Source organism: Brassica napus, chromosome A6 (genome assembly GCF_020379485.1).
Source record: "Brassica napus cultivar Da-Ae chromosome A6, Da-Ae, whole genome shotgun sequence".
NCBI lineage: Eukaryota > Viridiplantae > Streptophyta > Magnoliopsida > Brassicales > Brassicaceae > Brassica > Brassica napus.
Window position 1 is genome coordinate 16,474,640 of NC_063439.1, and position 20,597 is coordinate 16,495,236.

The 20,597-nt window shown below is 33.9% G+C and overlaps 3 protein-coding genes and 2 long non-coding RNA genes across 7 annotated transcripts; 2 read left to right on the forward strand and 3 right to left on the reverse strand.

Moving 5' to 3' along the window:
- Positions 1-9: 9 nt before the first annotated feature.
- Positions 10-1,244, reverse strand: LOC106425475 (vacuolar protein sorting-associated protein 29). Its single transcript, XM_013866209.3, has 3 exons — positions 847-1,244; positions 594-731; positions 10-473 (listed from the first exon to the last, which is right to left on the reverse strand). Exons 1-3 carry the CDS (start codon positions 976-978, stop codon positions 171-173), a joined length of 573 nt encoding a protein of 190 aa, XP_013721663.2. The 5' UTR covers positions 979-1,244; the 3' UTR covers positions 10-170.
- A 1,188-nt stretch (positions 1,245-2,432) lies between these two features.
- On the forward strand, positions 2,433-3,867 carry LOC125575787. 2 transcript variants are annotated; one of them, XR_007314375.1, is made up of 3 exons: positions 2,433-2,684; positions 2,775-2,920; positions 2,999-3,867. It is a non-coding gene; the product is annotated as an uncharacterized LOC125575787 (long non-coding RNA). The 2 variants fall into 2 exon arrangements; XR_007314374.1 differs by having other exon boundaries at positions 2,433-2,920.
- Positions 3,868-5,091: 1,224 nt separating this feature from the next.
- LOC111198970 lies at positions 5,092-7,912 on the reverse strand. The gene is made up of 8 exons (XM_022688341.2): positions 7,672-7,912; positions 6,603-6,717; positions 6,404-6,528; positions 6,112-6,193; positions 5,909-6,038; positions 5,694-5,851; positions 5,507-5,627; positions 5,092-5,415 (listed from the first exon to the last, which is right to left on the reverse strand). The coding sequence occupies exons 1-8, from the start codon at positions 7,910-7,912 to the stop codon at positions 5,092-5,094; spliced, it is 1,296 nt and encodes a 431-aa protein (XP_022544062.2).
- Positions 7,913-10,945: 3,033 nt separating this feature from the next.
- LOC106425518 lies at positions 10,946-12,555 on the forward strand. Its single transcript, XR_001285131.3, has 2 exons — positions 10,946-11,459; positions 11,542-12,555. It is a non-coding gene; the product is annotated as an uncharacterized LOC106425518 (long non-coding RNA).
- Positions 12,556-13,837: 1,282 nt separating this feature from the next.
- On the reverse strand, positions 13,838-20,270 carry LOC106425526 (histone deacetylase 7-like). 2 transcript variants are annotated; one of them, XM_013866250.3, is made up of 5 exons: positions 19,651-20,269; positions 14,827-15,264; positions 14,589-14,731; positions 14,396-14,486; positions 13,838-14,297 (listed from the first exon to the last, which is right to left on the reverse strand). In XM_013866250.3, the coding sequence occupies exons 1-5, from the start codon at positions 20,221-20,223 to the stop codon at positions 14,271-14,273; spliced, it is 1,272 nt and encodes a 423-aa protein (XP_013721704.3). In that variant the 5' UTR covers positions 20,224-20,269; the 3' UTR covers positions 13,838-14,270. The 2 variants fall into 2 exon arrangements, with proteins under 2 accessions (XP_013721704.3, XP_048590824.1); XM_048734867.1 differs by lacking the exon at positions 13,838-14,297 and having other exon boundaries at positions 14,345-14,486; positions 19,651-20,270.
- Between the last annotated feature and the right edge of the window lie 327 nt (positions 20,271-20,597).

Genomic DNA, 20,597 nt, shown 5'->3' on the forward strand with positions numbered 1-20,597 from the left:
CAATCTGTCGACGCTTAAACCAAAGTCTATAAACTTCAAATGACTTGCAAAACATAGCTCTTAGTGGTTCAAATTCCAAGTATTTAAAGATTATTATCACAAGGAAGCTAAAGAAAGTTACAAATTTCAAGAGTGATTCCAGAAGAAAACATAAAAGGGGTTAAAATGCGCTAAGGAGCAGAAGTGGAAGTGGAGGCCTTCTTAAAATCGATCTTGTCGACTTTAACCTCGCCATCGATGAGCTCATAGACGTAGACCACAACTCGAAGACCATCGATATCCATAAGAACAAAGCTGGGGTTAACATCTTGGTTTATACTGCTACAAGCTCCAGTCGCGGAGCCCGGGTTTATGACAACTCCTCCCTCGTGTTTGTAGGCTGTGAACTGGTGGGTATGTCCTGTTACAAGTATGTCCACGTCGAGCTGTCTCTGAAGCATGGCTAGTGAGTCTAAATCACCCCATGGGATCACCTGTAGAACAAATCGAGAATCTCTTACAGCAATATAGCAAGCTTATGTTATCATCCTTATACCAAACTTTGGTAACAAATGATTATTATTCATAAAATAAGCAGCGAAAACAAAGAGAACCTGGTGGCCGTGGCACAGTCCCAGCTTGAATTGGCCAATAGTCAAGGTTTTAGTGTCAGGGTATCGTGCATCTTCGTCAAACTCGCCTCGAACTATATGCAAATCAGGGCAGATAGTCTTCAAATAGTCATGGATTTCCTAAAACAGTAAACTCGCCTCATATGTAAGTATCCCAGAGACAATAACATCAGACAGAATGAAGCAAAATATTATTATTATTTTTTTAATTTATTTAAGAAAAAAAAGAGCCTACTTTGATGCAGAGGTTTCCAGTGCAGATGATGTGTTGAATCTTGCCAGGAACAAGCATGGATTTGAACTTTGGGGGTAGATCAGCCGCTCTATGTGGTACATGAAGATCCCCCAATGCCAATACCAACACCATTGAAATCTCGACCGAGTTTAAGATTCCCTAAAGGAAGATCGAGCTTCCCAGATCAGGATTTTAAATTACCAGATGGGTTTGGGTTCTCAGATATCGTCCATGGAAGATCCTTTTTTTTTTTTTTTCCTTTTCTTCTAGCTCTGATGATCGCTCCTCTCGTCACTTGTTCTCACCGGGGAAAAACTAATCGTCGTATGATAGATACCTTTGACATTAACATTAGTACAAGAAATTGAACAACCAAATCAAAACCCATATGAAACCGGTCATTAGGGATGCTACAACGGACTAACCCTTTATATAAATAAAGCCCGTTTAAAACCCGTTTAGCTTTTTCTAATGGGGTTCTTAAATTATTGTATTTTTTTCATGTTATAACTTAAAATTAGATGTTTAATTAATGCAAAACTTAAAAGTGTTTTAGTATAGTATTTGATTATAAGAAAATGGTCGGTGAAAAGTTAGAATCTATGCAAAGGGAGCTTTTGAGATTCCATAGAACGTTCACATAAGACGTCCACATAAGACGTCCACATCAGCCGAAAAAACTTCTTCTAAAAGATGACACGTGGCATTAACAAAAAATAAAAATTAAATATACATATAAAGAAAAATAAATACTAAATAAATATATAAGATAACAAATAGAAATATTACATTAAACAATAATAAGTAAATATACAATATAAGGAAAATAAATAAAAAGTGAATATACAATATAAGAAATAGAAATATTATATTAAACATCTATCATAATTTATCATCTGATATAAAAGCAAAAATCTATACTAATAAAAGGGAGCTTGTGAGGCTCCATAGGACGTCCACATCAGCGGAAAAAACTTCTTCTAAAAGTGTCAAAAATCTATACTAATAAAAAAGAGCTTTTGAGGCTCCATAGGGCGTCCACATCAGCGGAAAAAACTTCTTCTAAAAGATGACATGTGGCATTAACAAAAAATAAAAAATAAGCACACATATAAAGAAAATAAATACTAAGTAAATATATAATATAAGAAATAGAAATATTACATTAAACAATAATAAGTAAATATATAATATAAAAAAATAAATAAAAAGTAAATATACAATATAAGAAATAGAAATATTACATTAAACATCTATCATAATTTATCATCTGATATAAAAGCAAGAAAATTAGAATACGTAAATATATAATTAAAAAATGAAAAACACTAAATTAAACATATATATGAAAAATGTATTTATACTAATAAAAAAGAGCTTTTGAGGTTCCATAGAACATCCACATCAGCGGAAAAAAACTTCTTCTAAAAGATGACACGTGACATTAATAAAAAAATAAAAAATAAATCTATATATATAAAGAAGTGTTTATATCCTTCCTAGGCCATCCACGTCATCCGCCAGCTAGGAAAGTCGAGCAAGGAGACGGCACCACGTGTCCATGTAACTAAGGTTTTCAGTTTCATTTAATCTAGGCGTGATGGGCTTAGATGTTTATGTGGGAATGGGCTTAAGACTTGGTATCCTCTAACCCTAATTCATCCGCAAAGGCTCTCCTCTTCCTGCGACGAAAACGCGATGCCTTTTGTGATTCTTCTCACCATTTTGAACGGTCTGCGTAAAGGCTTCGTGATTAATAACATTGATTCGCTCTCCCACTACGTCGTCATCAATGCTTTTTTTATATCTAATAGGCGGTGATCTCTGTATAAATATGTGTGAGTAGTCCTCTCCTTGATCTCATCTTATCTTCGTAATGCTTATATCTCATTCTGATTACAGTGAGCTCCGGTGGATTGAAATGGTAGGTGGATTGCTTAGTTAGCTTCTTGAGTAGTGAAGATTGAGCGGCGAGGAAAGCAGCAGCCGAAGCCTTAGGGAGGTTATCCACGGCGGAAAGAAATGATTTTGGAGAAAGTCTTTGAAGATCTTCAAAAGCAAGATATACGACAAGGTTTGGTTTTAGTGTCTGAATGTAGGTTTTTTTCTGCTCCAGCATGATTACAAGTTTCAATTGTGGATACATGTTCAGGTGAAAGCTGTGAGAGAAGTGATGAACCAGATGATGGAGGCATGGAAACAAGTCTGAGATTTATCAGAAGAGGTTTCTCAGCCAAGATCTAATGTTTCTTCTAAAGGTATCTTTCCTCCGTTAGATCTTTAGCCAAAATTAGGAAACTATTTGTTTAGTGCCTACTATTCTTGGTTAATTTCCTTTGTGTCTATGAGAAGAACTGATCACTGTATAAACAACCATCGATTAATCTGCCCCTTAATTTTGTCTTCAGAACTGAAAAATAAGGGTTTTTGTTCAGCACTGGATATGAAAGGTCTTTAAAAGCATTAAGTGTTTAAGGCAGGGGAAGAAGATTTTGGACGAGAGATGGATCAGTTTGAAGCATAACGCCAAGCTGAGTTTGAGCTTCTTCAGATTGGTCAAGAACAAGAGGGTATCTATTCCAAGCTCATGGTAAATCCTTTACATTAAAGTCCTTTAGATTAGCGATTAAAGATTTTTATTCTTTGTTTTAACTCAAACGCATTCGCTCCCACATAATATTTATCTCCACTGTCTTCTCTAATGGAACTGTTTTTGTGAAACGGTTTACATGAGGTTGCAGAGAAGAGGGCCTTCGCTATTTGGTTTACTAAGCTTACCAAGTTTGTCTCAGCAGGGTCCGTGAATACAACACTGACTGAGTTGTTTAGGTTCAGTAGTTGAAGAACTCTGGCAAGTGGCAACTACAAAATAAATTCTTTTTTTTTCATTATTGATCTGTAACAGACGAAAGAAACTCGCCATTAGAGTAACAAAGAAAAGTGTACTTATGTTAAAAATTCTATGTTACGGCTTTAAATATGTTTTGTTTATGTCATAATGAAACTTGTGGTTAGTAGGTTCTTGGTGATAAGCCATACAACATATTTGAAAAAAAAAACAATAGCGGTGGTGTATTTTCGGTTTTTATTTTCCTATAATATTACTAAATTGAACTTAACTTGCGTTTTACTATTTTGAGATGATAATTTCTGCTGGAATTGTGTTGTAACTCTTTGTTGTTGATGTTTTTTGGATGCAACTGTTGTTATATTATTAGCCGTTTGATTCAGCATAATGTGTTGCATATTATGGGAGAAATTATTTTATTTATTTAATTAAATTTTAAATTATTTCGGATAACATATTTAATTAAAGTAAATTTATATTTTTTGGTAGTTTTTATTTTAAGAAACCGTAAGTATTTTTTTTTGTAGAGTTAACCATAGAGTTTTTGTTTTAGTGTAATATACATGGAGTTTTCCGCCTAAAGATAACCACAATGTGCTCTGTTTATATATGCTGTAATCATCATGCAGCCTTTATTGTAACGTTCGAACACGCCAACGCTTGCAAAGCTTATAAAACATACAGTCTATGAGTTTTAAATTACAACAAAATTAAGATTACAGCTGAATTACTTAGCATGTAATTTTGAAATCTTTCAAATTTATTAATGTACAATTACCCTAAATTGCATGGTCATAATAAATCGGTTTTTTGGTGACGTTGGAATGTCTAATTTACCAAACTTCCATTCAAGTTCAGAGGATGATATACCAAAAGCATGAATTAATAATAGTATTTTACCGTAAACATGTATTATATTAGTACATGACAGTTTAGTATAAACAAAATAAATTATTAGAATAAGCTCGGTTTAACAAATATTCCAGTATATTAGTTCATAGTAACAGATTTGTCACTGTTATCATGCGAAGACAGAACAGTAAGAATGTGGTTAACATTCTCATAAACTAATGGGAGGCTTGCACGTCAGCAACGAAAACTCATCCGGTCACAGATAAGTTGCAAAGCTCCAAACCAAGACATACAATACCACCAAACCTAACAGAGTAAAAATGAAACAGATTGAATTCAAATAAAAAACAACAGCCAAATTCGTGAAAGATTCAAATCCAAAAAAACTAAAATGTTCAAACATCAAACATTAGGTAAAAAACATTAGGTAGAGACAACATAGATTATAAGAAAGATAGTTTAATGTTTCAAAAACAAAGTCTGAGATTTAAAAAAAAAACAAAGCATAGAGTTTAGTAACCATAAAAACCAACACTTAACACATCCTAGCCACTTATGGCTCGCTTGGGATCTTCTGCCTCAACATTATCAGCAGCCCTCTTCACACTCCCAAAGCATGTGGAAGGATCATCATCAGCAACTTCCTTCTGCAAAGTTTCCTGTGTGTCTGGTACAGCCACGTTTCCTTCTAGATTGGCTTTAGCTTCTGGAACTTCTGGAGTGAGCACATTTGTCACAGTCAAAGCTTGGGTCTTGCCAGTCAAATTGTGATCTGACACCTTCACAACGAATTTGCGAGTCTGTCCTATGGTATCTATAAGAGCTTGAGGTACTGGAACCAAGTGATCATCTCCTACATTCTCATTGGCCTAACATACAGTAATCAATTGTCACTATATACCTATAATTATCTTGGAAAATAAAGTTATAAATAACAAAGGCCCACAGGTTTGTAATTACCTCGAAATACTTCTCAACCAACTCAGAAGCTTTCTTTCCAGATAACTCATGTCCAGCACCACCAAGGAGCACAAAAGTCGCTTGATCATCATTATCATACACGGTGATCTTGGCCAGGTACCTGTGTCATGAGCAGAGTAAGAATGGTGCATTGAAGTATGAGTTTAAGTAGATCTGAGTCACTTACTGTGCAACACCAACAATATCGGTTTTCCCACATTTCTTACACATAAGGCTGGTAGGCCCTTTGGTTGCCTTAGTGTGGCACCCACCACAGCCTATGTAATACCATGATGAACCGTGCGCAACATCACCAATGGTTGCTATGCACTCAAACCAAGCAACCTGCAAAATGTTAAACGATTAAATAAGAAACTAAGACTACCATATTAAATGTGTTACCAATTGGTACTGAACAACCTTGGCATCTTCCTGCTTCATATAGGAAAAGAGCTCGCCTATGGTCACTGTCTCAGTCTTGGTGACAATGTCTGCATCAACTCTGTTAGCAACATCTAGGTTCGTGTTCATCCTGAAGCCAACGTACAAACATCAAAAACAATGATGGAATAACAACTAACAATTTTAAATAAAGGAAAGCTTACCAAGTGAGATAATCTCGGGTTGCTTGGACATCAGTGTCCAAAAACACACGTGATGGCGTCATAGAGGAGAGAGCTAAGGCACCTATAACAGATCGATTGTTATAATACAAATGAAAATTTATAATGTAAAATGGGTTGTAGGATTTGTCATAACCGAGCCTATCGGTTACTAATAGCCAATAAGATCCAATTTCTACCAAATGTCAGTTCTATTACTCAAAGCTAACCTAACCAGATTTCCCTGACCATCTTATATACTTCTAAGAAATAAGAAAAATGTGCTAATACAAACCTCCAAGTCGTTTTGGGTTTAAGGTAGTGACTAAAATAACACGTGCTGTTCCTCCAGATGCTTTAAATTTCTCACTAAAGTTGGTGCCAGCCTTGTCCCATAGGTACAACTTCATCACCGGACCGCTATAACATAAAAAAAAAACACATGTGATAAGAGAGACAACACATGAATATGAAAATAATACAGATTAGCTTACTCATGTGTTTGAACATGAAGCAGAACTCGGCGTGATGAAGCTATCTCGGCATCATCTAGCACGAGACTGTCACTGAGAACCTGCCCATTCACAAGCTTGATATGGCCAACATAATCTGCAAAATAGAAAAAACAAACTCAATGCTTTGTATATCATAAACTCAATGCTTTGTATATCATAAACACAGCAATTTATTTTAGAAATTGTTCAGACAAGATGCTGATAAACATTTTAGATTCAAACTATCGTTCTATTATTTTGAATGAATTTATAGCAAGTGTTTGCTTTTGTTGATATTACAATAACTATAATTTTGTTATTGATGCATTTCCAAGATCTCCTGTCTAGCATTTCTGATTTAATTTCTTTAATTATGATAACAGGGGACTGTCATCCAGGGTTTCATCCCAGCTGGGAGGATAGCCACTTATTTGCCACACATGAGAGCTGGTGACATTTATAGGCTCAACAGTTTTTTCGGGTCTAACAACAAGACTTTGTATCGTGTTGCGGAACCAAGTTTCACCATCACATTCTCATCGACCTCTGTCCTCTCTGATCTAGAGGACAGTTTGGTATGTTTCCCTGAGGACCGTTTCCGTTCCATGGACATGAGGAGTTTGATGCTGCCTGCGACTTGAGAGGGGATCTTTATGGTAAGTTCTCAATGTTTTATAAGATAATGTTCATCTAACTTGGATCAACCGTTTTAATTCGATCAAATATATTTAGAATTCTTTGTCTAGGATAGTGTCATGATCCATACTTGCATAGGAATACGAACGTTGCAATCATCAAAAGAGGCAACTAAACTCCGTACCACAATCTCATATGATTTTCTATTTTCTGTAGTATAAAAATTATCTATTATTAAAAAAATTATTTTGTTATCCGTACCACAATCTCATATGATTTTCTATTTTCTGTAGTATAAAAATTATTTATTATAAAAAAAATAAATTATTTTGTTCATATCATTATTTTAAACCTCAAAGCTTCAGACTCTCTATTTTTTTTTTGTAATCTAACGAACTCTACAATTTCATAAGGAAACAATAAGAGTTATTACCATTGGGGTTCTTCGATTTAGGTACGCCGATCAAGACGCCGGAAGAGACAGCGGTCTTGCCACTGAGTTTGGTCAGACCGGAGGTGACTGACGCTTCGCATGTGGCTTGCTTCGAGTGGGGAACGCCGATTGAATGGCTGGAAGATAGATAGGGTGTTCCGATGGGCTTGATCGTGCCGGGAGAGGAGTCAGCCTCAACGCCTTTTCGTTTCTCGGAGGTGGATTTTCTGTTGGAACTCATTGCAACTGAAGCTTAATCGAAATAAGACTCGGATTAAAAGTTGTATAAACAAAATCTGAAGGAGAAAAGGCGGATTAAGAGTTTTATAAACAAAATCGAAAGGAGAAAAGCAAAACGAATCCATAAATGAGAGTAAAGGGAGAACGAAGTGGAGGATGTATTGATTGTTTAGGGCTCAGATCGCGAAACGGATCAAAGAAGAGGAAGAGCAAAGGTGATGAAGAATCGATCTGAGTTAGGGTCTGAGAAACGCGTAAGGGAGAGGTCGTTTGGTCCCCGTCTATGTCGACCAATGATCTGATGGGCTTCAGAAAACACGGTAAGCCCAATTGTGCTAAACACATTTGTTTTTTTTTTAAACACGGTAGGCCCAAGAAAGGCAACACATGTGACATGGCAAAAATGTGCTTTCTGATTGGATGATTAAATTGTCTTACGTGGACATGCTGGTTGAGGCTGATATTCAGCTTTTATTACTTATATAGATTTAATGGTTTTAGTTTTGGTTAATCAATTTAATAGATAAACTGAAACTAAGTATGAAACCATTTGTAATTTATTTTAGTTTCTGCTCTGATTATGACTCTCCCTCATGTGACTTCTTCAACCCTATCATCTCTTCAATTGTCTTTCAGTTTCCCGTGTGCCGGCATACTTTTGATATAATTATCTACTTCATATCGTCACTTCTCGATGGGCTTTCATTTGCTGGATATTTCATTTCAAACTCAAGAGTTCATCTCATGTGGGCTCCTGTGTTCAAGATTCTAATCATCCTGATTGGGCTATTTCGAGTTGGATTTATTAGTTAGTACTTATATGGATTTCAGTTAAGGGTTAGTAAAATAACTATGGTTGGTTTTTGTAAGCTACCTTTGCCAGTTTGCCGCGTTAATTTTTTTTATCAAACATGCCACATTCAAGTATATGCAAGCAAAGTTTCAAAAAAGAAAGAAAGAAGATTGAGTTTAACGGTTCAAATGAAGTCTTGACTTCTCGGATGAGTTGATAAGGAAGATGAACCATAGAAGCCTCCGTAGTTACTGAGCCTGCTGTTAGTAGATGGGCATATTGTTGGGGAATTGTCCCGAGTGGATGCACTGCACTGATTTCATAATTTTGATAAAAACAGACATATATATATATATATATATATTAGATTTCTATAGGAACATGCTAATTAGCATGAAAAAAAATGAGAAGGGAACAAATATAAATTCAATTGTAAATTCCGGTAGAAAGCATATTTTATTATCTCCACTGAAGAAATAAAGTAATATTATTTTGTTGGTGCATGTTATGTAAATGTGTTTTGTTTACTTTCCAGGAAATAAAAATAAACACTATAGGACAACGTTTCTGCAAAATAATTCGATCTTTTGTTTCCTGACAGTTAAAAATATATTTTGCCAATGATTAGAAAAAATAGAGTGTAAAATTGTTGTTAATTTTCAAAAATTTAAAGTTTTTAATTATAATTTATTTAATTAAGTGAAAAAATCCAAAGAAAGAATTATAAAGTATATTTTTTCTATAAATTTAACATTAAATTTTAATTTATTAAACCATCATTTTCTCTCATTTTATTTAATTTTCAATTCAAACAAATTTTTAATATCATTTTCGTCGGCATATGATAACATAGGGAAAATTCATAATCTCTGCAAAATCGTTTTACATTTTTTCCCTCACAATTACATAATATAGTTTGCCAATGATTTGAGAAGAGAAAGTGCAAAATTGTTTTTGATCTCCTAAAATCTAAAGTCTTTTAAACATTATTTACTAAATCAAGTAGAAGAAGTCAAATAAATTGTTTTTAAAATATATATAACCCGAAGAACATACCAAAATGTTACGATTCTTTTATGATTTTATGAGATGAGAAAGTAAATTATCTATTTTCTAATGACATTTAGTTTAATTTATCATATACAAGTGAAATTTATCGTGATAATATATAAACAAGGAATAACATCTGTAGCAACTTTACATATTGTCGTTCCTAAGGAAATGCTTTTAGAAAGAAGTTGATGAGTTTGAGATATATGATTTCAAATTATTGACATATGTAAAAAGTAATTGTGTACATTAGTTGCGTTACATGAATTTTAATGTTATTTGTATAGTAGAAGATTTATTATACAATCCGAATAATTTATAGGATAATATATATTAACGGATTTATGTTCGTCACGGATAAAAATATCTCTTTTTTGATAATAATTTTTCTATGTATTTTTCTTCAACATATATATATATATATATATATTTAATGTGCACTTTATATAATAATAAATAATGATTACTATATATTATAAAACTAAACATTTGAAACTAAAATAAATATTAAAAATGTAATGCTATTTGTTAAAGAATAGTAAAGTTTACTGCAATTTTAATTCAAAACAAAAATATTTATTATTATGTTCTCATAATTCTTTCATTATTTGTTTGTTTATAATATTTTTATCTATAATAATTTTTAAATACTTCATTAATTAATATAAAATAACTTTTATTAGAACTTTCCGCCCGTAGGGCGGACCGACCCTAGTATACATATAAAGAAAATGACATCTACACATGTGAGTATACACATTTCTTACTCAAGCCAAGCATTGACTACATTTTATTGTTTACAAAGAGTCTAGTTACAAGAAGTGTGTTCAATTTTTGTCGTTGTTTTGTTCGTCAGTAGTGGATTGCAACTCGCAATTGGATGACATGGTTCAAGAATTGAATAAAAGTATAAAACTAATGACCACTTCGGTTTTGTTCGTCAGATGAGGATAAGTTTCAGAAAGCTACCTTATCTGGTAAATATACTGACTATGACTCTTAGCTTCAGACCGTTTTATCTCTAAAAGTCAAGACATCTAGTATTGGATTTGAACAAGACTTGTGTTGTTTTCATTTGACTTATAAGAGCTGCCAACACATTCAGAAAATTTCCCACGGGAAATTTCCAACAGATCTTTATATATAAAGAAAGGTTTTTTCTCTCCTGGTGAAGCAACCTCAGCATCCAGCCAGATAAGTTGAACTCTATGAGCATGACACGTGTCACAAGAGAACAAAACGCTTAACTTCATTTAGTCCCAAATCTGATTTTATCGTGTTACGCTTCACCTCTTTTTAAATCACCTCATTCATAATGTTATCGTCTCTTCCTTTTCCCATTCCCTGAAACTAAACGTCTCCATTAACGGATATTCTTCTGTTCATGCTATAAAGCTTATCAACAACACCGCTCTTTTCACCACCTTGCTCAATCCGCCGCCATTGCCCCTACAGTCTCCGATCTACCACAAATGGTAAACCTAGCGTCGTCCTCCAGGTTTCGAACCCTTTCGGTATAAAAGTTTCAGACTTTCATCTCCAATCTGACCCTCCAAGTCAGAGTCTCGATGGGTTCTATAGCCGGATTCGCGGTTAAAATTTACGCTGCTTCGGTAATGTATTAGCGATAGGTAAGCCTCGGATGTCTCCGGAGATTTTCGAAGCTTTGAGTGCTAGAGGAATTCAGAAACTCTTTCCTATTCAGGTACGCTCTTCTTTCTGGAATGGGGTCGATTGAAAGTTATCTGACTTTTAACTCAATATTGATGTTTGTTGTTTGTGTAAAGAGTTGTGCTTGAGCCAAAAATACAAGGCCGTGCTAGGACGTGAACTAGAAAGACTCTTGCTTTTGAGATTCATGTCATTGACAGAATCAAAAAGATCTACTCTAAACACGGGTTTGTCAATCCTAAGATTGTATTTGCATATTTGAGGACTCAAATATTCACACTTTTTATGGTTTTTGTGTAGATTTGATGTGTGAAAAGCTTGGGAAGAACCTTATTTGTTTGGTTTTGGCTCCGACAAGAGAGTTTGCTGGTTATGTTGAGAACGAATTCAGAGAAGCTCTGTCTCTCGGTGATGCACTAAACAGAGGATTGAGCAACTGTCTGGATACATCAACAGCAGGTGCAGATACATGTCAGTGGAACACCGCTTCTGCAGTCTGTTCTTTGTCAAAGTGAAGCACGGACAATCGTATCCTGATTGCTGAAGCAAGAGCAATCCCTGTTGGGAATCCTCTCTATATATGAAATTACGAAGAGCTGATATTTTTTTCTGGTGCAGTCACTTCGATAGTTCAAGTTAGAGCGGGAACCATGGAAGCAAGAGAAAACGCAGCAATGACACTCTTTACACTTACGGTAGCCGGTGTAAACAAGATCATAAACGGCAGTGTGATACTTGCTTAACTGGACCTTCTCGATCACGGGTCCCCAAAAGAGAAGAATGATGCAGTGATAGCATTGTTCGAGCTGCTGCAGTGGTTAAGATACCAAGTGTTGATGAAGCTTGAACACGATGTTGTTGTGCGATTGGTGGATCCATCGAAGAACGGAACATAGAAAGGGAAAAGGTAAGCTACGTCTTCGTCAGTGTTTCTGCACATCATGCCAATTGTTTATTATGTTAATATTTTTTTCAGTCAATTTTGTCTTTGGATAGTAATTCCATTTGTGGAATCAAATCTGGAGTTAGTCAGCCAAAAGTGCTTTCCAGAATCGCACTATTTAGCTTGCTATGTATGTATTTTCATATTTTGTTATATTTATAACAGAATGAAGGAGAATAGTTTTGAATTTTGGTCTTCTTGGTACTTGATTCGTCAATTTCCATTTTGTTTCTCTACATATGAATTGGTGAACCAAATTCTCTGCAAACTGATCCACTGGTCAACACGAAGGAGGAAACAACGGATGCTGACAAGGGTCCTGATCACTCCAACTATGGAGACAGTGAAGCTGGCCAAAACTTTCTCAATTTCATTTCTGCTTCTTAAGTTTTTTACCCTTCACTAAATAATGTAGTTGTCTTGCAAGTTGCAACTTTTTAATTAATTAGCTATGGTTTTCGTTTGTTGAAGTATGATTGGTACTGCTGGTAATTTTAGTATTTATGTTGTGGCTATGAACATCTTTTGGTTAATCATATTTTTGGTTTCGTATTGTTTTGGCATTATTTCGGAAACAGTAAAAAAATATATAGCAACAACAAACACCACTATTACAATAAACAATTGTAGTTTTATTTTCTTACTTTAAGCTAGACTTTGTCCTAAAATAGAAAAAGTAAAAAAAACAAAGGAACTCAAATTAAAATAAACTAACGTAATTCAATTGTAATAGTGAAGATTAAAGTAAATAACTGTAAAGTCTGAACGAGGGTACTGTAATGCACAATAATTTGATAAAAATAAATAAGAGTATATAAAATAAAGTATTTACTTTCTTAATAAAAAAGGGTTATTGTTTTATTTATAGAATCATAACTATGCATGGGATTATGTAATTTACTCAACCATCTTTGATTCTCAATATTTAAATATCATATATAAGTAAATTTTCATGAAAATAATTGTTCTAACATAATATATAACTAATCCAATAAAACAAAATCAATTCAAAATTTCCATATTCCATTTTTTTATTAGCTTTGCTTTATTACCCTCTTCGTACTCAATATAACATTTTACTTTTAATAAAAAATGTAATCTCAAATAATCACCATTTCCGTTCTAATAGCATGTCGTAATTATAATAGCATGTCGTAAGAATATGATTTCAACATAAAAATAATAACTCTTATAACAAAAGTTACCCAAAACTCAATTCTTCTGAACCCAATCACATAAAGTTTCGTAAAAAGAAATCACATGAAGTCCATTTGAACCCCTCACAGCGTATCAATGTCACATCTCCTTATATAAAAACAACTATTATTTTTTTTTTAATAACAGAAACAACTATTATAAACAAGCAAAACATATTTATCACATATAATTTTTCTTCACTTAAACTTTTCTAAAAAAAAATAATTATTGCACATATGTATATTTCTTGCAAATGCAAACCTAAAACATAAACCACAAAATCATACAAAAAATAATAACATAGATCACAAGTAAAGTATATCCCGCCCGTAGGGCGGACCGATCCTAGTAACTCATATACTGATCCTAACATGTTACAGGCCAAGAAATGAAGGTACAGCTTTCACCAGAAATAACAAGGAATAAACTAAAGCTGATATTTGATGGTGTTCTAGAGACAGCACAGCAGACAACAATCTGTTGTTTGAACTTCATTTAATATCACTAATATTGTAACCACGCTTATTTACAATGTTGATATATGTACTAACAATGGTGCTATGTTTATACACCCTATTGTTCTATATGTACATGTTGGTAAAACTATTCACAAGGAGGTGAAGTATGAAGGCCTTAACCGAGAAAAAACTTGTCCTTGTCAGAGTCTGATTCGTAACTAGCACTAGCAGTCAATATACGTTGATTTTATCTCGTCTCCATGTCCTCTTCCTCCTGCAGATATGAAATTAGAATCTAAAGGGCCTCATATGTAAAAAGAACTAACCCGGAACTAAGAAAAGATGTAACATCAGTGCATAAATAATTCTTACCGCTTCTGTAACTTGACTGATTGGTGGAGTGTCTTGAAACTGCACACTAGGTGCGTGTATCACTTGCGAAAGTTGCTTTAGTAGTGTCTTCCTATAATTAAAGGCAGAAACAATTTTCATAAACAATGATTGGCACCATGATACATCTTTAGAACGACCTAGGCATTGAAGTAAAGAGGTATTAGAAGATTACTTTATTTTTGCAATATCTCCGTCTGTGTTTAAATTCTCCATGGGGTTTGGCTCGATATGAAGTTTATAACTTGGGGCAAAACAATCGTCGTCCGCAATCATAGGGCAATCGTCGTTGAGTTCTTTTCCAACCGCAACACCTGTCTGCGCCAAGGGAACCAGAAAGAAAGCACCATTCAAGAACAGGACTTGCACGAATATAATTGGAAAACACACATAGTTGAAGTTAGTAAAGAGACCTCATAGCACCAGCAACGTGCAACATTTCCAAGAGTGTGACCTTGACCACCCAAGAGCAGGAGAGGAACATTAAATGATCTTATGTACCCGAGACAAGCACCATGACCCTTGACAGACAAGTTGAATTTACCCAACGCATCACCAGATAATGAATCAGGGCCGCACAGAAGAACAATTGCTTCTGGTTGATAAACCTCCATAGCCTTTTGGATGATAGGTACAAATAAAGTGGCGAAACTTGCATCGTCCAGACCATTCTTCAGTGGTGCATTTAGAGAATAGTATTCTCCCTTTCCTACCCCGTAGTCTGTTATGTCTCCTCTTCTTTGGTCGACCCCAGACTTGTGGAAAGAAACAGTCATAACTCTATCAGTTTTGTGGAATGCTTCTTGTACTGCTTCCCCATGGTAGTAGCCAATATCTATGTAGAGTACTCGCTGTCAAAACCAAAGTCATGTTGAAAAGTGTAGTTACTAACTCATGTATAAGCATCTCTATATTCCCAGAAACATCTCGCAAACCAAGATTCAATTATCAACGCTTAATCAAAATTCAGAGGCAAAGTTACCAACACAAGTAGAAGGTTCTCTATAGCTCAAGAATCAAGAATGAACGCTTTATCAAATATAAGAAACGATTCACCGGCAAAGTTACTAACTCTCCTAGAAGGTTCTCTTTAGCTCAAGAATCAAGAATCAACGCTTTATCAAATACAACACAGGCAAAGTTACTAACTCAGGTAGAAGGTTCTCTTTAGCTAAAGAATCAATAATCAACGCTTTTAATCAAATACTGTTGGAACTATTTTTTGAACATTATGAATAATGTATTCATATGTCAAAAAATAAGTTTTATTTGAATGAGAAATGGAAGTCTAATGTGTGTGATTTGAAAAACTTATATAAAGTAGCAAATACACACATTGGATATTTGAAATTGGATTTGGGTTTTTTGATTTGTTAGTTGGACTTCATGTTCATTGACTTAATCTTATAAACCAAATATATGTTGATCTTTTATATTGATAAAATATAAAAAAGAAATCAATTTTAAAGTATATTATTTTGTTTGAATTGGTCAAAACAATAATAATTTTATTCTTTAATTTCTTGGTCAAAATGTGGAATAAATTCACATAATAATGACAAGAATTAAAAACTCCATTAGTGCACTATGGAGGTTTCATTTTTGTGTTGAAAAATGAAACTTGTGCTTCTCATTATATTTCTATATAAAGGCTTGTGAGCCATTTAGAAAATACACACATTCATACAATCAAGAAACATTTCTCCCACTCAGAATAGTTATGCTAGTATTTTTTTTTATTTTGAGTCTGAGAGTACATCACAGAAATAGGTTCGATAGATTCTGTTTTTCGGTGATGGTAAACAGAAACAATGCTGCAGTTGTATCTTGGGAATCTGAGCGCCATAAAACCGTCACACTACGGGGCGTTTAAAGATTTAAGGAAAGAGATTATCTATCTCGACTCTGCAATTCTTCTTTATTTTTATATTTTGGTATTGAAACTTTAGTTTATGTTCTTATTATTCTTTACAAATATCAGTTGTCCTATGGTAGTAAAATAAGGTTCCTACATTCTTAAATCTTTAAAAATATTGTTTATGCTTTTGCACTAACAATACTGATATTTGTTAAAAGTTTTTTATTTGTAAGAACAGGTTAAAGATGCTGGAATCGGATCTTGTTTATCATAAAAACAGGAATTCGAGAATTCATGGTGATGAAAAAGCAATTGTTATGATCTTTTCAGATCGATCATGCGCAGGGATTTCTTATAATAATCTTAGCTATTGTTTTTCTGTGAATCTTCTTTATCATCAAGCGTTGATCATTAGTTACAGATTTTCTGAAAGAAAAAAAAAAACAATTTGATTTGATTTGTCTTTTGACGTGTTGAAACCGTCGTGTTGCACTTTCGCTTGATTTTTAAAATTATTTTGAAACAAAAGTGTGACTTGTATGATCTAATCATGCTTATACGACTGGTTTTTATCAAAATTCAAGCGTTTGATCTTGCATATATTAGCAACTGTGGAGCGTTTGTTCTTGTGGTTTTTTTTTTTTTTTTAAGCTTTTAATGCATTTACTTTGTGTATTTGTTTTGCATTTAGTTGTGATCAAATTCGTCAGTTTACATGATCAAATAATTTATTTGTTCAAAATCTGTTAATGCTTTGACTTGGCTAAAGATAATTATTTGTTTTAGTTATCAAGAATGCTAACGTTTTTTATTTCTGTTTCAGATTTTTTGGAACAACTTAATTTGATTATTAAGTGTTTGATCAAGAGGAAAAAAAATGATTCAAGTTTCAAAAATATGGTGAAACCGTTGTCAGAAAGAACATTTTGATTCTTAAGGAATCATGTTGTATAAATGGAAATGGATTCGTGAGTCGACGCCCCAAATTAAGTTTGGGAGAGGTCTGCCACATAGGAATCATTTTTCATTTAGAAAAGATAATGTTGTTGATAATGATCAAAACATTCATATTTTGTCAATGCTTAAACGCTAGTTGTAAAAAGATTGACCATACAAAAACAATGAGAATTTTCAGACCAATATGACTGAAACTAACATGTGTATTGTAGTTTATAAAGTCAATATGGTTGAAAATAATCATATAATGGTTTTGATGGCACAAATAATATCTTGTGTATATTTGTTAAAAAAAGCAAAATATGTGTTTGGAAAAGATCCAAAACATACAAATTAGATTTATAAATCAACTTGAGAGAACTATGAAAATAGTTGTATGAAAATGTGAATTTCTAAAAATGAAATATATTTTTAGAGAAAATTGTGATAATTTTCGAAAATGCTTTTTATTTATTTAAATCTAAAAGAGTTGTAGATCAATCCTTCTAAACTCTTAAGAGATGTTAAATGTAAATGTACATTTTTTTGAGTTATCTCAAGAAATGTGGGGGAAGCTTTGCTTACCATATAAAGTTGTTGGCAAAAGGCCAAATGAACTTAGTGATAGTTATCACAATATATTTTTTTTTATTAAAAAAAAAACAAACTAGTGTCATACACTGAGTTTTGTGTATAATGGTTAATTGTATCTTGAATAAAAGATGACAAAAATCATTAGACAATTGATCTCGACTAATCTCAAGAGATTATGTTCACTATGGTGACAACCTAGGATCCTTTAATTAAAGGTGTGTCATGAGATCAAATTGTTATATCATCAAAAGGAATGGGTCGCCTGTGAATTAAGATGAGGTTTCGCGGTAACTCTACCTAACTGACTGGAGATCCCAAGAAATAGGTTCAAGGAGACAACTAAGTGAAACTAAGTCTGCCCAAAGCACTGTAAGACTTCGGTCTATACCCAATTCCTATGATGATTAAACAGTGCTACATGTAAGGAATACAGGATAAGCATTAGCTTTTAATGATTTGTGTCCATAGCTTTAAGATATGAATGGAGTAGTACATGATACTCCTCTAAACAAAGTTAATGGCAAATCACCTTGTGAGTGTGAAATGGGGCCGTTTCTAGGAGAATGAAGGAAAGGCTATATTCTCCAAGTTCACTCATGATTAACCAAGACTGTTCACGGCCAAAATGAACACAATAGAGAACCTAATTCTGTGAGAGAATGAAGCTGTGTTATGGCTATTGTCTAGGTTTACACCAAAGCCCGGGAGGTTCAAGACATCATGGCCACCTCCTGGCCGAGTAAATCCGATAGCTATTAACAATGACTGGTTCAAGGCTGAAAAATTGCTACCAACTCATCATGCAGTGGATTTTTCGTTTGTACTCTCAAAAGTCCTTAGTTAGGTCTTGTCGAGTCTTGTCTAGGAAGTTGAGTCTTGTCTAGAAAGTCTGTCGAGTCGTCTAGTGTCTAGAGTCATTTCTATTCATGTGGGGGATTGTTGGAACTATTTTTTGAACATTATGAATAATGTATTCATATGTCAAAAAATAAGTTTTATTTGAATGAGAAATGGAAGTCTAATGTGTGTGATTTGAAAAACTTATATAAAGTAGCAAATACACACATTGGATATTTGAAATTGGATTTGGGTTTTTTGATTTGTTAGTTGGACTTCATGTTCATTGACTTAATCTTATAAACCAAATATATGTTGATCTTTTATATTGATAAAATATAAAAAAGAAATCCATTTTAAAGTATATTATTTTGTTTGAATTGGTCAAAACAATAATAATTTTATTCTTTAATTTCTTGGTCAAAATGTGGAATAAATTCACATAATAATGACAAGAATTAAAAACTCCATTAGTGCACTATGGAGGTTTCATTTTTGTGTTGAAAAATGAAACTTGTGCTTCTCATTATATTTCTATATAAAGGCTTGTGAGCCATTTAGAAAATACACACATTCATACAATCAAGAAACATTTCTCCCACTCAGAATAGTTATGCTAGTATTTTTTTTTATTTTGAGTCTGAGAGTACATCACAGAAATAGGTTCGATAGATTCTGTTTTTCGGTGATGGTAAACAGAAACAATGCTGCAGTTGTATCTTGGGAATCTGAGCGCCATAAAACCGTCACACTACGGGGCGTTTAAAGATTTAAGGAAAGAGATTATCTATCTCGACTCTGCAATTCTTCTTTATTTTTATATTTTGGTATTGAAACTTTAGTTTATGTTCTTATTATTCTTTACAAATATCAGTTGTCCTATGGTAGTAAAATAAGGTTCCTACAAATACAAGAAACTAGCATTCACAGGCAAAGTTACTAACTCAGGTAGAAGGTTCTGTATAGCTAATCAAGAATCAAGAAGCAACGCTTAATGAAAGAAGTAGTTTACCTTGAAGACCTTAAGCAACTCGAGGATCCCAAGAACAACGTCGTTGACGTAGCCAAAGCCACAAGCCTTATCTATCTTGGCACGGTGCATCCCGCCGGACCAATTGATGGCGATATCAGCTTCGTGTCGGTTCAGTTTCTCGGCGGCGGAAATAGAACCACCGGCGTAGAGACGGCAATATGGGAAGAGGCCACTGAAGACAGGGGAGTCCCACGCGTCTAAGTTGAAGCGCTTGAAGGAAGGATCCGTCGCGGTTTTCAACCTAGCCGACTCCGGCGTGACTGAGCGGAGGAATGATATGTACTCCGGCGAGTGGAATTTAGTGAAATCTGAATGGTGGGCAGCGCGAGGGCGGATGATATCCATGTAGCGAGGGAGGTAATAGCTGCGGATGAGCTTGTGAGTCGTACGGATCTGTTGGGATTCCATACCGTCGCCGATGTATGGCTCGTAGTAGTAGCTCACGCGCCGTTTCCTTCCGTCGGGACCCGAAGCCAAGCTCGCCATCTTCTTTCTCTTTCTATTTCTCTGCGTTTTTCTTTTCCGCCAAAAAGCGACAAAGATTGATTTCATATTGCACTAGGAGTTAACCCCCGCGCCTGGCTATTTTTTTCAAATATTATCCATCTATACTATTAAAAGGGAAGAAGTTTTAAAAAATCTACATATGAAAAGTTGTTGGACCCTTTCATTAGACTTAACTATTTTTTTGGTCTCACCTTATATTTCTCTAACTATACAATAGTCAATTACCTTATATTTCTCTAACTATGCAATAATCAATTACCTTATATTTCTCTAATTTAGTTTAACAATATATTCTAAATATATATATTCTAAATATATTGTTATGATGATTTTTGATAAGAATATATTATAGATGCGATTGAAAATTTATATTATTAAAAGAAAATATTTATAAAAGAATTTATAACATCTATATAAAA